General features: G+C 41.7%; 1 protein-coding gene across 8 annotated transcripts in view; it reads left to right on the forward strand.

Moving 5' to 3' along the window:
- The window catches only part of NCOA3 (nuclear receptor coactivator 3), a 125,787-nt gene that overhangs the window by 101,659 nt on the left and 7,188 nt on the right, over window positions 1-16,940 (forward strand). For 6 of the 8 annotated variants that reach the window (XM_020887239.2, XM_020887247.2, XM_020887246.2 and 3 more), the window contains 8 exons: window positions 59-927; window positions 1,859-1,994; window positions 2,974-3,168; window positions 7,496-7,759; window positions 7,870-7,996; window positions 9,229-9,400; window positions 15,250-15,543; window positions 16,804-16,908. In XM_020887239.2, coding sequence (XP_020742898.2) covers window positions 59-927; window positions 1,859-1,994; window positions 2,974-3,168; window positions 7,496-7,759; window positions 7,870-7,996; window positions 9,229-9,400; window positions 15,250-15,543; window positions 16,804-16,908 — 2,162 coding nt within the window. The remainder of the gene's footprint in view (window positions 1-58; window positions 928-1,858; window positions 1,995-2,973; window positions 3,169-7,495; window positions 7,760-7,869; window positions 7,997-9,228; window positions 9,401-15,249; window positions 15,544-16,803; window positions 16,909-16,940) is intronic. The other 2 variants (XM_020887250.2, XM_020887251.2) reach the window with 1 other exon arrangement.

Below are 16,940 nucleotides of genomic sequence, written 5' to 3' on the forward strand. Positions count from 1 at the left end.
AATGTGTGTTACAGCATCTGATAGTTTAATTCTTTTCCTGGTTTTTTCCCAAATCCAGGTGTGCACTCTCCCATGGGATCTTCTGGCAATACCGGGAGTCACAGCTTTTCTAGCAGCTCTCTGAGTGCCCTTCAAGCTATCAGTGAGGGCGTGGGGACTTCTCTTTTATCTACACTGTCTTCACCAGGTCCCAAATTGGATAACTCTCCCAATGTGAATATAACTCAACCAAGTAAAGTGAACAGTCAGGATTCCAAGAGTCCCCTAGGCTTGTATTGCGACCAGAATCCAGTGGAGAGTTCAATGTGTCAGTCAAATAGCAGAGATCACATTAATGACAAAGAAGGTAAGGAGGGCAGTGTGGAAGGGTCTGAGAATCAGCGGGCTCCTCTGGAAAGCAAAGGTCATAAAAAGTTACTGCAGTTACTCACCTGTTCTTCTGATGACCGGGGTCATTCCTCCTTGACCAACTCCCCCCTGGACTCAAGTTGTAAAGACTCTTCCATTAGTGTCACCAGCCCCTCTGGGGTCTCCTCTTCCACCTCTGGAGGTGTATCCTCCACATCCAACATGCACGGATCACTGCTGCAAGAGAAGCACCGGATTTTGCACAAGTTGCTCCAGAATGGAAATTCACCAGCAGAAGTAGCCAAGATTACTGCCGAAGCCACTGGGAAAGACACTAGCAGTACTACGTCTTGCGTAGAGGGAAACGTCAAGCAGGAGCAACTCAGTCCCAAGAAAAAGGAAAATAATGCTCTGCTTAGGTATCTGCTGGACAGGGACGATCCTAGTGACACACTCTCCAAAGACCTCCAGCCCAAAGTGGAAGGCGTGGACAGTAAAATGAGTCAGTGCAGCAGCTCCACCATTCCGAGCTCGAGTCAAGAGAAAGATGCTAAAATTAAGACAGAAACTAATGAAGAGGTAACTTGTCTTCTGTATATTCCAGCTTGATCCTTGTATTTCATCTTTTCTGTGTTTTAAAGGCAATGGGTTATACACAAATTCTTACTTTGTCTTTTAGGTTTATTTAATGGAAGTTAATCTGGAACTGTCATTTTTTTGGTAACTTCTGAGCATCAGTAAAGTATATTGTGTAATTTAGAAATATTAGATGTATATGCTTTCAAATGTGACTTCACCTCATTAGCAGCCAATTTGAATTTTTCATGGAGGTTTTTGTTGGAATGAGCACATTAGGTCATTATGTGTGTAGAAGAAATGGGGGAAAATCTTCTGAATTAAGGAAGATAATTTTGATTTTTACCTAAAATCAAGTTTCGTGTACATGATCACATTCTGTACAAACATTTGCCAGACACTGTGTAACGTCTCTGGGAGATGTTAATATGCACCTGAGAAAATTAAAGTCTTGGAGAAGTTCTACTGTTAGGATGTCTGTTTAATTTTTTTAGTGTTTCCCAAATGTACTGACCAAAAACCCTTTTTAAAGCATAGCTATGAATTTGTTGAACATCAGCTTGTCTTTATTATTAATCATATGTGTTTTCAGAAGTATGTGTAGAGGCAGATGTTGCTGTCAGCTCATGATTCTGACTAATGTTTGCTGGAAATTATCCTTCAGTTTGAGAATTACATATCTAGAGTAAATTTAAAAAATGCCCCTTTGAAAGCATTTCCAAACCTATCAATTTATCTCAGTATTTGAATCTGTGTTTTACTTTTAAGGTAGAAGTGTAGGGATAGTCATAATCAGCCACCCTCTACATTGGGCATTACCATTTAGGGTAACTATTGTATTTTACTTGTTCCCATTTCATCTCTTCTGATGAATATGTTTATACCTATGTATCTCATAATGAACACAGGTTAATTGAAAATAAAATATTTTCAGGGATCCGGAGACTTGGATAATCTAGATGCTATTCTTGGTGATCTGACTAATTCTGACTTCTACAATAATTCCATATCCACAAGTGGTAGTAATCTGGGAACTAAGCCACAGATGTTTCAAGGAGCTAATTCTCTGGGTAAGAAAGAACTAGATTTTATTCTTGCCGCCTTTTGAACTTTCCTGCACACCTATGTGTACTCTTACATTAAGACTAGGACCCAACTTTAAAACGTGTACTCTTCCTTAGTTTTTATTTTTTTTTTACTAATTTATAACGTAGGTGTTTTAAAAAGCTTTTTGTACAGTTTCCCATTTCTAACTAATATGAGGCTAGCAATCACAGAGATTATAGGAAAATATTCTTCTTTGGTTGCTACAGGTGAGTCGTAGGTACTAGGTCCCTACTAGTACCTTTATTTGTCTTGGCCACAGAGAATCAGATTAAAAAGCAAATCAAAACCTGTCCTTTGATACTAATTTACTTTGGTGTTTGCTGGTTTCACCTAACTTTTTGCCTATAGCTGAGTATTTCTAGATTCATCAGTCTAACAAGGATATATTATGTGTATCAATTGAAAAAGAGTAATCCCACAATTATCTGGAAAGGTGGTTATTCATTTTTAGTGGCACTGTTTCCTCAACTGCAATGCATAGATAGTTAGATCAATCTAATAGATTGGAAAAAAGATTTGGAAACTTTATGTAATAGTCCTTATTTGACTAGAAGCAACTTATCTGGTTATTTTTAAATGTAAAATTTTAAACTAAATATGCATATTGAAGGACTTCCAGGACATTGAAACATTGGTGAAATCTTTATATTGAATATAAAGTGAAACTGAATGTGAATGACCATGTCAGGCTGTAGAAAAGTGCCCAATGCTTCAGCCAACCAGGACTCTTGTTTTTTTACTTTATTAGAAATAAGAGGCCTATTTTCTTTATTCTTTTGAATTTCTTTTGGTGCTTAGTGTTTATTTTGTAAAAGAAGACAGTGTTCATTTTGGAAAGAAAGATATTCTTGGGTGGGTGGTATTGGTATTTATGTTTTGTACTTAATTGTGTACTGCACCATCAGAAGATACTTATGTATCGTGCTTCTATGTTTTTAACAGGTTTGAGGAGTCCACAGTCTGTGCAGCCTGTCCGTCCTCCGTATAACCGGGCAGTGTCTCTAGACAGTCCTGTTTCCGTTGGCTCAAGTCCTCCAGTGAAGAATATTGGTGCTTTCCCTATGTTCCCAAAGCAACCCATGTTGGGCGGCAATCCAAGAATGATGGATAGTCAGGAAAATTACGGCTCAAATATGGGTATGTTATTTCTAATTAATATCAGTTCAGTTCATTCGCTCAGTTGTGTCTGACTCTTTGTGACCCCATGGACTGCAGCACGCCATGCTTCCCTGTCCATCACGAACTCCTGGAGCTTGCTCAAACTCATGTCCATCACGTTGATGATGTCATCCAACCATCTCATCCTCTGTCGTCCCCTTCTCCTCCCGCCTTCAGTCTTTCCCAGCATCAGGGTCTAATTTAAATTTCTTTTGGGAAAAGCAAAGTTAAAATACCTGTAGCCACTGAAATAGAGTTAATAGGTTTTTGAATAACAGGAGCATGCTTCTTTCATGAACATCCTTTGCTTATTCTGTGTCTTGGTGATTTAAACTCTCAAGGAGGCTTTCTGTCCAAGACATTTTCTTTTCTTTATTTTTGGCTGTGCCATACAGCATGTGTAATTTTTAGTTCCACAACCAGGGACTGAACCTGTGTCCCCTGCATTGGGGATGTGGAGTCTTCACAATAAAGCAAGTCGTGGATTTTTTGATTTCCCAGTGCATAATAGTTAGGTTGCATTATACTGTAGTCTTGCTCTTTAAAAAAAAAAAAATTACATAGTTTTGACTGTGCTGGGTCTTCATTGCTGTGTGGACTTACCTCTAGTTTCGGCGAATGGGCACTAGTCTCTAGTTGTGGTGTGCGGGCTTCTCATTGTGGTGGCTTCAGTTGTTCCCGTGCATAGACTCTAGACATGTGGACTTCAGTACTGAAGAGCTCCTGGGCTCTAGAGCACAGACTCAATAGTTGCGGCATATGGGCTTAGCTGCTTTGAGGCATGTGGGATCTGCCCAGACCAGGGTTTAAACCCGTGTCTCTTGAATTGGCAGGTGGATTCTTTACCATTAAGTCACCAGGGAAGCCTGTACTCTAGTCTTTAAGTGTGCAATAGCATTATGTCTAAAAAAGAATGTTGTTGTTTGTGTCCGACTCTTTGCAACCCCATAGACTGTAGCATGGCAGGCCTCCCTGTCCTTCACCATCTCCTGAAGTTTGCCCAAGTTCACATCTATTGCATTGGTAATGCCATCCAGCCATCTCATCCTCTGACGCTGCCCTCTTCCCCTTCTGCCCTCAATCTTTCCCAGCATCAAGGACTTTTCCAGTGAGTCGGCTGTTTGCATCAGATGACCAAAATACTGGAGCTTCAGCTTCAGCATCAGTCCTTCCAGTGAGTGTTCAGGGTTGATTTCCCTTAAGATTGACTGGTTTGATCTCCTTGCTTTCCAAGGGACTTTCAGGAGTCTTCTCCAGCAACACAGTTCAAAGGCATCAATTCTTTGGCATTCTGCCGCCTTTCTGGTCCCGCTCTCACAACCGTACGTGACCACTGGGAAGACCATAGCCTTGACTATATGGACCTTTGTCAGCAGAGTAATGTCTCTGCTTTTCAACACATTGTCTAGGTTTGTCATAGCTTTCCTGCCAAGAAACAGCCGTTTTCTGATTTCACAGCTGCAGTCACCATCTGCAGTGATTTTGGATCCCAAGAACAGGAAACCTGTCACTGCTTCCACCTTTTCCCCTTCTATTTGCCATGAAGTAATGGGGCCAGATGCTGTGATCTTAGTCTTGTTAATAGTTAGTTCTAAACTGGCTCTTTCACTCTCCTCCTTCACCCTCATCAGGAATCTCTTTGTTTTCTGCCATTAGAGTAGTATCATCTGCATATCTGAGGTTGTTGATGTTTCTCCTGCTTATCTTGATTCCAGCTTGTAACTCATCCAGCCCAGCATTTCTCATGATTTGCTCATCATATAGGTTAAACAGACAGGGTGACAGCAGACAGCACTGTTGTACTCCTTTCTTAATCTTGAACCAATCAGTTGTTCCATACAGGGGTTCTAACAGTTGCTTCTTGACTTGCTTACAGGTTTCTCAGGAGACAGATAAGAAGGCCTGGTATTTTTTTAAGAGCTTTCTGTAGTTTGTTATGATCCACACAAAGGCTTTAGCTTAGTCGATGAAACAGAGATAGATGTTTTTCTGGAATTCCCTAGCTTTCTCTATGATCCAGCAAATGTTGGCAGTCTGATCTCTGGTTCCTCTTCCTCTTCTACCCAGCTTGGACTTTTGGAAGTTCTTGGTTAGCATAATGCAGAAGCCTAGCATGCAGAATTTTAGCCTTGACCTTACTAGCATGGAAGATGAGTCCAATTGTCCGATGATTAGCACATTCTTTAGTACTACCCTTCTTGGGAATTGGGATGAGGATTGAGCTTTTCCAGTCCTGTGGCTGCTGCTGGGTCTTCCAGATTTGCTGACCTTTGAATGTAACACCTTGATGGCATCATCTTTTAGGGTTTTGAATAGCTCTACTGGAATTCCATTGCATCTGCTGGTTTTATTTACGGCAGTGATTCTTAAGGCCCACTTGAATTCAGTCTCGAGAATGTCTGGCTCTGGGTGACTGATCACACCATCGTAGTATTCGGGTTCATTAAGATATTTTTATGGTTCTTGCCTGTATTCTTTTCATCTCAATCTCTGCAGTGTCTACTAGGTCTCTACCATTTCTGTCCTTTATTGTGCCCATCTTTGGGCAAAATGTTCCCTTGATATTTCCAGTTTTCCTGAAGAGATGTCTAGTCTTTTTTCCTTCTTTTGTTTTCTTCTAGTTTTTGTACTGTTCATTGAAGAAGGCCATCTTGTCTCTCTGTGCTGTTCTTTGGAACTCTGCGTTTAGTTGGATGTACCTTTCCCTTTCTCCCTTGCTTTTCATTTCTCTTCTTTCTTCAGCTATTTGTAAAGCCTCCTCAGATAACCACTTTGCCTTCTTGCTTTTCTTTTTCTTTGGGATGGTTTTGTTTGCTGTCTCCTGTACAATATTATGGGCCTCTGTCCATAGGTCTTCAGGCACACTGTTAACTAGATCTCATACCCTGAGTCTTATTCGTTACCTCCACTGCATATTCACAGGGGAGTTGACTTAAGTCCTACCTGGCTGGCCTAGTGGTTATTCCCGCTTTCTTTAGTTTAAGCCTGAATTTTAATATGAGAAGTTTGATCTGAGCCACAGTCAGCTCCATGTCTTATTTTTGCTGACTGTGTACAGCTTCTCCATCTTTGGCTACAAAGAATGTAATCAGTTTGATTTTGATATTGACCATTTAGTGATGTCCATGTGTAAAGTCAAGGGTGTTGAAAAAGGGTGTTTGCTATGACAAGTGCATGCTCTTGGCAGAATTCAGTTAGCCTATGCCTTGCTTCATTTTGTTCTCCAAGGCCAAATGTGCCTGTTACTCCAGGTATCTCTTGACTCCCTACTTTTGCATTCCAATCCCCAGTGATGAATAGACTTTTTTTGGTGTTAGTTTTAGGAGGTCTTCTAGGTCTTCATAGAACTGATCAATTTCAACTTCTTCGACCTCAGTGGTAGGAGTGTAGATTTGAATTGCTGTGATGTTGAATGTCTTACCTTGGAAACGTACCGACATCATTCTGTCATTTTTGAGGTTGCACCCAAGAAATGCATTCTAGACTCTTTCGTTGGTTATGAGGACTACTGCATTTCTTCTATGGGATTCCTCCCCACTGTAGTAGATATAATGGTTATCTAAATACACCCATTCCCGTCCATTTTAGTTCACTGTTTCCTAAGATGTTAATTCTTGCCATCTCCTGCTTGACTACATCCAATTTACCTTGATTTGTGGACCCTAATATTTCAGGTTCCTATGCAATTCTGTTCTATACTGCATCAGATTTTACTTTCATCACCAGACACATCCACAACTGAGTGTTGTTTCCGCTTTGGCCCAACCGCTTCATTCTTTGTGGGGTTGTTAGTAGTTGTCCTCCACTCTTCCCCAGGAGCATACTGGACACCTTCAGACCTGGGGAACTCATCTTTTGGTGTCATATCTTTTTGATACGAAGCTATGAGCCATGCTCTGTAGGGCTACTGCATATGGACAGGTCATAGCAGAGAGTTCTGACAAAACGTGATCTACTAGAGGAGAGAATGGCAAATCTCGCCAGTATACTTGCTGTTAGAAATTCATGAACTGTATCAAAAAGGAAGGTACATACCTTAATTTAAAAACACTTTATTGCTAAAATATGCTAACCATCATCTGACAACATAGGGTTGTCACAAACCTTCAGTTTGTAAAATTGCAGTATATGCAAAGCACAATACAGCAAAGGTATGCCTGTGGTGACCTGTCAGAAATTGTTGGCCAGCCCTAATCTGAGAATGACAGAGCACTTTTTTGTCAAGGATCATGTGTCTAATGGTTGCACCTGTTTGACATAAGAATTTCTTTCCAATATGGAAAATACCTCATCGTTTCTGTTTTAGGTGGACCAAACAGAAATGTGACTGTGAATCAGGCGCCTTCCTCAGGAGACTGGGGCTTACCGAACTCAAAGGCCAGCCGCATGGAACCTGTGAATTCAAATGCCATGGGGAGACCAGGAACTGATTATAATGCTTCTTTACCCAGACCTGCCATGGGCGGCTCGCTGCCTGCCATGCCACTTCGGTCCAATAGCGTCCCAGGTGCGAGACCGGTGATGCAGCAACAGCAGCATCCGCAGCCGCAGCCGCAGATGCTTCAGATGCGTAAGTAGCCCCTTCACAAGAAAAGAAAGCTGAATGTTTTAGGCCAACTTTTGCCATTGACTTATTTGAACATTTATCCCACCCACCTTTTTTTTTTTTTGCTCCCCCAGGGCCTGGTGAGATTCCCATGGGGATGGGGGTCAGTCCTTATGGCCAAGCAGCACCATCAAACCAACCTGGTTCCTGGCCAGATGGCATGTTGTCCATGGAACAAGGCCCACATGGGACCCAAAATAGGTGGGGCTTTATTAAGTGGCTCTATAGAGAATGGAAAGAAACATTGGATTATCTAGAAGAGGGCTAGAGCATAGGAACAAACCTGGAAGAGAATGAGAAAAACTATGAATGAGGTACTCATTGCCATCTGTGTGTAAAATAATGCCGAGACAGCAGGCAGTGGTCGTCACTGGAGAGGGAAGAGACAGCACTGTTGTCACCATCAGGACTGCTGAGTGCTCACGCCTAGAGCTTCCATGTGCCACAATTGTCTCTTGTAATGAAACAGTCCTCTTCCATGCAGAGGGGGATAAACTAGCACTAGTTTGACAAGATGAATGGTGCTCGGAGGGTGAGCCTTGGTTTTCTGAAAAGTTCATTATTAAGGATTGGATAATTCTTTTTAAAAATTGTTTAAAACATTTCAGGGATGAAGGTGGAAGTAAAATAAAGCACTCTTCTATTTTTGTTTAAGCCTGTATTTCATTTTTTAGCTTGGTCAGTAACTCGTTTGCATGAAAGAGGCCACCTGTCAATGTCAGCTCTAACTTGAGTTCTACAATAAATTAAGCAAATGGAAATGAATTGATCTGTTGAAAAGATGGAAGTGTAATTACATGAGTTTATTAGCTTGATTGTTTTTTTGCTCTGTAGAGAGCAAACAGTTTCATGATGGAATTTTTCTGAGGCTGGGTATGTTGTCTGGCTCCATGCTCCTGTAACTTGTCAGAGAGCTGTGGCACTGCTGTGGGCGTGTGGGGCTTGTCAGTACGGCACCCTGTGTGCCGAGTATGAGACAGAGTTATTTCGGTAGATCCCCAGACTCAGTTCAGCATGTCTCCTTTTTTTCCATTCTTTTGTTGATTTTTCCAACCTGCAAGTACCCTAACTGTCATTTCTGTTCTAGTAGGGTCTTGAAAACACTGCCCTCTTCATTCTTCCCATCCTTCTACCTGCCCCTGCCAAATCTCTGCTGTCCTCTAAATACCAAGGGATCTAGCAGTTACGTTTTGGTGGTGGGGTTGGAAGTTGTAAGTTAGATGTGGTAGTTGAAGATGACCTCGTGAGGTTTAAAATGGTGGGTCTTGAATTTAAATTGATGCCATTTGTTCTACTCTGCTGTTCTGTTAGTTTATAATTGATACTTGTATCATTTGAGTTATTGCATGTTAAAAATATTGTGTGGGGTTATTTTGCTTTTTTTTCCCAAAGAGGAAAAGCACCATTGAAGTTGATTCGATGTCTCTTTTTAGGCCGATTCTTAGGAATTCCCTGGATGATCTCCTTGGGCCACCTTCTAACCTAGAAGGCCAGAGTGATGAAAGAGCATTGTTGGATCAGTTGCACACACTCTTGAGCAACACAGATGCCACAGGCCTGGAAGAGATTGACAGAGCTCTGGGCATTCCTGAGCTTGTAAATCAGGTAGGTAGCAGTACTGTGGGAGTAGAAGTGCGTGTGCGTGTGTGTGTGTGTACCATGGAAGTAGGAGAGTGTGAGTGTGTGTACCATGGAAACAAGAGTGTGTGTGTGTGTGTGTACCATGGAAGTAGGAGAGTGTGAGTGTGTGTGTGTGAGTTTATGTGAGAAGCCACGTACGACAGAGCTCTGGGCATTCCTGAACTTGTGTATCAGGGAAGTAGGGGTGTGTGTGTGTGTGTGAGAGAGAGAGAAGCCATGTATGATAGCACCTAATCTTTCCTTTTCCTTATGATAAAGCACTGTGTTCATGGATATGAGCATTAAACTTAGAAAATACTTTTTAACTGGGATAGAACATCCAGCAATCTGCTGTTTTATAAATATGTCACATTTTAGGCAACCACAGAAATGATCCAGTAAAACCACTATACAGTTTTTAAAATGCTGCTTTTTGCTTATGTTAGTTGAATCCTTATTTTTATAATTAACTTCTTTTTACTACCTGGCAGACAAGTGTGTACTCTGAGGAGGCAGACTTTTTGTGATAAACAAAACCTGTTTACAGTGGTAAATCTGTGAACATCTCAACACCACCATCTCCTATTTGCAGTTATCTGTTCATCTGTATGAAGATATGCCATTGATGAATATTTTTTGAAACACAAATTTTGTAGTGGATCTTTTCATATATAGGATGCATGTTTGGGGGCACTGTTTCAGTCTGTGTGTTCAGTGATAAGCGGGCAGTGATCCTTGGTTCTCAGGCTCTGTTGGGGAAACAGAGATGTATAAAAACATGTATACTCTAATGTGGCAACACTCTACAGACCTTTTTAAAGAGCGGATGAGAAACACAGAGCAGTGGTGATGTCCTCCTGCGGTTGGGCACCAGCCACCTGTGACCCTGCTGGGGAGGAGCAGTGTCCCAAGGGAGGGCGTGAGGGTCACATGAGGACCAAGAAACTAACTGCCACTAGGGTTTTACTGAAGCTGAAAATAGCTTTCTTTGTCCTCAAGATAAAATAGTTAATGGTGCTTATATAAAAATCTGACAATCACAAAAGTCCATGTGTTTTTAAAAAGTTGAACTTCCTCCATAATCTTGGCACAAAGAATCATAAGTAACTTTTGAGTGTATATATAAAACAAGAGAGTAGACTGAATATACTTTGGTAGTCTGTTTTACCTTAAGAAAGTCGTCCTCAGTCATCTTTTTTGTTTAGTATATACATCTTTAATGGTCAAATAGTATCCATTTTATTAAACACTATTTAACCAGTTGTCTACTGATGAAAATTTAATTGTTCCTAAGTATTGTTATAATTCTGTGAATTACTTACATCTTGTTAACGGAGGCTGTTTTCTTAGCCAATTTCAAGAGAAGCTGGGGTAGAGTGCTTATTTTAGAGGTTTATCTACATATTCTCAGGGGGTTTTCTGAACGATTGCACAGCTGCTTTTCTACAGCAGGCTGTGACGACTGCAGTCCTGCAGTCCATCGCCCTCACCAGCACTGCTGGCCCGGCCCACGAAGATGAGAGAGCCCATGGTGTGAATGAGCAAGTGGCTGGACGAGTACTGAACATGATTGTTCTTTCCAGTCCTTGCCAGTCTGATGGCCAACACAGATTCTTATTTTAAATCATATTTATCTGTTTAGCAAGATTGAACATATTTTGTATTTTTTGGCAATTGAGATGTGTTTAATAGTTCCAATGGGTTTTTATTTTGTTGATCTCAAACAGTGCTTTTTGTTTAGCTGTTGATTTGTTTGTTGATTCCCAGGTGGCTCAGCTGGTAAAGAATCCGCCTGCCAAGCGGGAGACCTGGGTTTGATCCCTGGGTTGGGAAGATCCCCTGGAGAAGGGAACAGCTACCCACTCCAGTATTCTGCCCTGGAGAATTCCATGGCCTTGAGAATTCCTATAGTCTAAAGGTTGCAAAGAGCTGGAGACGGCTGAGCGACTTTCACTTTTCATTTTCCTTTGTTTAACAAATACTTGTCTTTTGTATGCCAGTCAGCCTTTTCTTGGAGCCTGAGGAGCAATAGTGAACAACTTAATTTCCTGCTCCCTGAGCTCAGGCTTGGGATCACGCTGATAGAAGTAGACATGATGAAGGAGAAGTTACGAGGAAAGGCACGTGATGCTATGAGACCCTTTTATTTAAGGAACCTTTTCTTAGGGTGGGGCGGGATGTTAAAATTCCTCTAAAAAGCATGTTTGCAGGATGACGGTTAACTTGTCCAATGTATTGTAAATAGTTTGCCAAGTTTCTTTTAGCAGGAGCTTGTTTATAGTTCATTCTTTAGTTTAAAAATGTTTCTGTTTTCAAATCCAGGTTGATGAGATAGAGATTAACGGGGGACTGATTCGAACAGGAAAGGTTTTTCTGGAGAGATGACATATAAGCTGATGTCTGAAGGATGAGAAAGAGCCAGCTAGGCAGACAGCTTAGGGGAAGGATAGTCCAGAAGAAGAACGGCTAACTCAAAGGTGCTTAGCTAGGGAAGAGCTTGCGGGTTCTAGGAAGTGGCTGAGGTTGGTGAGAGCAAAGAGGAGTGTATTAGGAAGCCATGAAAGGATTGTCAGCAGAGTAAGGATGAATCCGGACTTCCTTTTTTTGTTGTAATTTTTATTTTTTAGCAAAATATCTGTTTTTAAGTTAAAAAGTAAAATGATAGAAAAATATGCTTATGGAAGAACCACAGTCCTTTGCCCCACTGGGAGATAGTGAAACTCACCTCTTTATTTTGATAATATTTCTAAGAAATATGCTTACGCAGCTATTTCTTTTACCAGCTTCATTCTGTCTGTTGATTCCTGGATTTGAAAGTTGACTACATGTTTATAGTCCCTTATCTGAACCTGGGTGTCAGATATGCTTTGAAATTGAGGAATTTGGGGATTTTAGAAGGATAGAATTGGTACATATTGGTATATATTACAAAATACTCTTTATAAAAAAGTTTCGAGCAGTACTATAATTTTGGGGCAGTAGCCTGTGATCAAATGAGCTAATAATTCTACAGCAAAATACATAGTCACACTAAGTGGGATATTATAGAGATTATATATTGCTTCATACAGGCTCAGGCCAGGTTTTGCTGTAAAATACATTGGGTTTTAATGAAAAATGTTCAGTCTTTTTTTTTTTTTTTTTTTTTTAAGAGCTAAAAATTTCTTTTGGAATTTTAGATAAATTGTATATCTGTATTTATATCCTGTTCCTCCAGTAAGCATCCCCATGCCTCTACCCACTGCATACACATAGGCACATATAGTCTCTACCCTCAGTGTAACTGTGTAAAAAATTCTAAGTTGAAAATAATTTCCTCGTATAAAAAAATAGTTGCATAGTTTCTGGCATCCAGTGTTGTCCTTGAGTTGTATTCCAGTCTTGATTCCTCTACTTTCGTGTGCTACCCATTTATTCTCTTTGGAATTATTTAGGAACCTTTTCCCTCTGAAATTCCATGATTCCTTGTCTTGATATGGGTCTCGTTTCATTCATTCTGCTGTGTATTATTAATAGACAGGCAGATATTCCCTTTGGTTTGGGGGCATTTTAAGATATTTCTTAAGTGATTTTAATCTTTTTTTCCCTGATCTTCCTGGGATGTCTGTTGACATGTTGAGTGTTGTATGGGTTTCTGTAGTGGCTTTTTATTTTTTTTTAATCTTCTGTATTTTTAAGTTACTTCCTGTTTGAGTCATTTTGATATTTGAAGCTTTCGTCATCAAGTATCTGCTGATCCTTGATTATCTTTTTATATTTAAGAATGCAGGATCAGTTGTCTTCACTGAAAGTGACTAACTTGGGGTGGGGAAACTGGCCTTTATTTTAGATCTCCCCAAATTGTAGCATGTTGAGTTGTCATTGCCCCCATCCCCCATATAGAATTTTATATAGATTTTCTAGAGAAGACTCTTTCTTCCCTAGAAATTTTTAAATTACCTGGTTGCATTTTGGGAGCTGGGATGGGTAGGCAAAGGCAAGTTGATGATCCTGTAGTGCTTAAGATATAAAATTCTAAAATATAAAATTTTACTAGCAATTATAGGGATCTAAGATTCCCTGTTTTCAGTTCCTGTCCTGCTCCTGCCCTCTTCTGGGCTTGGTGTCCCTGAACCAAGGCCTCGTGGAAGTAGGTGGAAGATACGGCCATTTGGAGCTGGGGGGCTCCCCTGCTCTGTGCTCAGACTCCTAACCAGCCCCTTGTCTGGGCGCACTCCTTGACCTAACCAGCCCCTTGTCTGGGCGCACTCCTTGACCTAACCAGCCCCTTGTCTGGGCGCACTCCTTGACCTAACCAGCCCCTTGTCTGGGCGCACTCCTTGACCTTCTGCTGTCCATAGTGGAGTGCTGCCCTAGCTCCACGGGAGACATTGACTCGGGCCTCAAGAGCATTTTCTTTGCGGGTAGATGGTGTCAGTTTCTCCTTTCTGCCTACCAGATGCCTGTTCAGTTTTTTTATCTTGTTGCTGTCAATATTCTCTCTCTTATTTTTTTTTTTTTTTTTTGATAAATACTACCATTTAACTTGTTTACTGTCATTTCAGCAGGGCTAGCAAGAGAGACACAGGTGTGTTATATTAATAGTGTGATTTACTTTGTAAACAGAAATGTTAGATCGCTGTCTAGAAGAGGCACAGAGAAAAAGTGTCTTGGGAAGAGTCATGGCAGTGGACTGATAGGAAGAGAAGCCTATCTGATATGTCACCGAGGAAAAGCTGATAGGACTTGGGCTGTGTGTGCACTTGTGTGAGAAGGAGACTGTGAGAAATCAAGGCCTGGCATTTAGTTCTGGGTGCATGATGTTGCCGTGAGTGAAGATTGAAGGAGAATTGGGCTTTTTTGTTTTTTTCCTGTAGGAAGAACTGTTGATAATCATGCCTTCTGTCCTCTACATGTTAAGTTTGAGATGCCTGGGACATCTGGGTAAAGATGTTGAATGGGCTTCTGTGTGAGCACAGTTAGAGTCCAAGGCCCTGGAGCTAGAGATAGACACTTGACGGTTGTCACCAGTGGGAGAGAATACCACAGTGGGGAAGATAGCAAGAGAAGGGGCGCCTGGGGCAGATGAACTCTTGACAGCCCTCCAGGGAGAGGCTCGAGAGGGGTGAGGTGTGCTTTAGGACGGGACTGGGCGAGGGTGGTGGCTGCACACGTGGCACCCGTGCTTGGGGATGAGACGGTAAAGGCAGCGCAGCACTGCCTGGCCCTTCTGAGCACTGCAGGCTGTCCCTTCCTTTAGAGAGCCTGGTTTTTCTGCTGGGTGTTACTTTGTATGTGGGGTTAGCATGCAGAGAAGTGATACCTGGCACATATCACTCAATAAATACTTGTTGAATTAATAGGTTTCTTTCTTCTCAGGCACAAATAGTAGTGGACGACTGAACACCTTTAGGTTTTGTTCATGTGGTGACTACACCCTGGGGGCATAAACTGTTGTTGATTTACCTGTCTCTACTAAATTTACCTCTTACCACCTTCAAAAACACACTTGGGCAGAGTACATAAGAATTCATTGTTGGTACAGAAATCTTGTTTGGAAGAAATAGTATTTCTCCAGGTACTCAGTACTTTGTTGATATTTGGCTCAGAAATATTCAAGCGTCTCTCTGTGTGGGACTCTGTGCTCCATAGGCACTGGGACACAGCCATTCAAAGATGGCATGGTCTCTGTTCTCGTGGAACGAACTTCAGACAGTAAGCTTGATTTTGGTGTTGAAATCCTGCAGCACCCGTCCTCACATACATTGACTTTATTTTTCACCTCTTTTAGTGGGTTTGGTTTCTGTTGCTTCCCTATGTGTACTTCACAGTTCATTTATGTGTTTGATGTTTAGGGACAAGCTTTGGAGCCCAAACAGGACGCTTTCCAAGGCCAAGAAGCAGCAGTAATGATGGAGCAGAAGGCAGCATTATATGGGCAGACGTACCCCGCGCAGGGGCCTCCGATGCAAGGAGGCTTTAATCTTCAGGGACAATCACCACCTTTTAACTCGATGATGAATCAGATGAACCAGCAAGGCAGTTTTCCTCTCCAGGGAATGCACCCTCGTGCCAACATCATGAGACCCCGAACAAACACTCCCAAGCAACTTAGAATGCAGCTTCAGCAGAGGCTGCAGGGCCAGCAGGTAACCAGTCACACGCCCGTTTCCCTTTGCTACTTCCTCTTCCGTTTTCGGACTGTATTCTTCCAGCTCCTGCTGCTGGCTCTCTGTCCTTCCTCAACTAAAGAAATTCCTTTTGTTTTTATTGGTGTGTAACATTGTATTTGTATGGACAGTTCCTTGCTAGGGAGTGGTTGTACTAGAATTGGATACCTTTCTGTAAGAATATTCTGCTGTACAGGTTGAAAAATAAAAAATATCAGGATTGCTCTCAGGGGAGAGTAGTGTTTCTTGATGGCTTCATAGCCTTAGAGGTAGACAGTTTTTATTATTAAAATGTCCTATTAATAGACAGGTATTGAAATCTTATTGGCTTCCCTGAGCTCAGTTGGTAAAGAGTCCGCCTGCAATGTGGGAGACCTGGGTTCGATTCCTGGGTTGGGAAGATTCCCTGGAGAAGGGAAAGGCTATCCACTTCAGTATTGTGGTCTGGAGAATTCCATGACTGTGTATAGTCCATGGGGTCGCAAAGAGTTGGACACGACTAAGCGACTTGCACTGCACTATGGAACCTGACTGATTTGAGCACTCACTTTAAAGAACCTCTGCTTTTTAGATATGTTATAAAACTTGAACTCAATATCTTTTCCCATTGTCCCTTAGTTCATAACAAATTTTTAGGGATTTAATTGTTTATATTTTTTTGTATCTTGAGTGTGCAGAGTTCTTAAATGTGGGGAAACTGAACCACATAAGCAGATGAATGAACTGAGAATCTAGCGAGCTGAGGACTCTTGCACTGATGTTCCCTAAGTCAGTGCAGCTACTCAGGAGAGCTGTGTTAATGCGTTCACGGGATCCCTTTACTTCTTACAGTTTCTTTCCAGTAAAAAATACCTAGGAAGAGGCAACAGAAGTAGTTTTCTCCATTGTTACTTTGATCAAATTAAAGCAGTTTCCCCAGTGGCCTAAATTATGACTGAGAAAATTGACTGTGTAAATCCTTTGAGTTCCTGTTGAAGATACTCTTTAAGGTGTAGAATTGCACTTTCACTTTTCCTCCTGATGCTGAACATGAAAGCCTCCTGTGCTGGCCAGGGGCTTTTCAGCACCAACCTTTTTGAAATGTGAGAGTGTACTGGTTCAGCTTAGCCATAACTTAGCCAGGTTAATGGGTTTAGAGGTGTTGTCACGATCTTGCTGAGTGGTGCCGAGGGTGTAGATAGTTGTTTTGGCCTCATTAATGAGCTCCACTTGCACCCTAACCACCTTGTCTCTCCCCAGTTTTTGAATCAGAGCCGTCAGGCACTTGAAATGAAAATGGAAAACCCCACTGCTGGCGGGGCGGCAGTGATGAGGCCCATGATGCAGCCGCAGGTCAGCTCCCAGGTGAGGATGTGTGTCTGTGCTCAGGGCTTGGA

Source organism: Odocoileus virginianus, chromosome 9 (assembly GCF_023699985.2).
Source record: "Odocoileus virginianus isolate 20LAN1187 ecotype Illinois chromosome 9, Ovbor_1.2, whole genome shotgun sequence".
Lineage (NCBI taxonomy): Eukaryota > Metazoa > Chordata > Mammalia > Artiodactyla > Cervidae > Odocoileus > Odocoileus virginianus.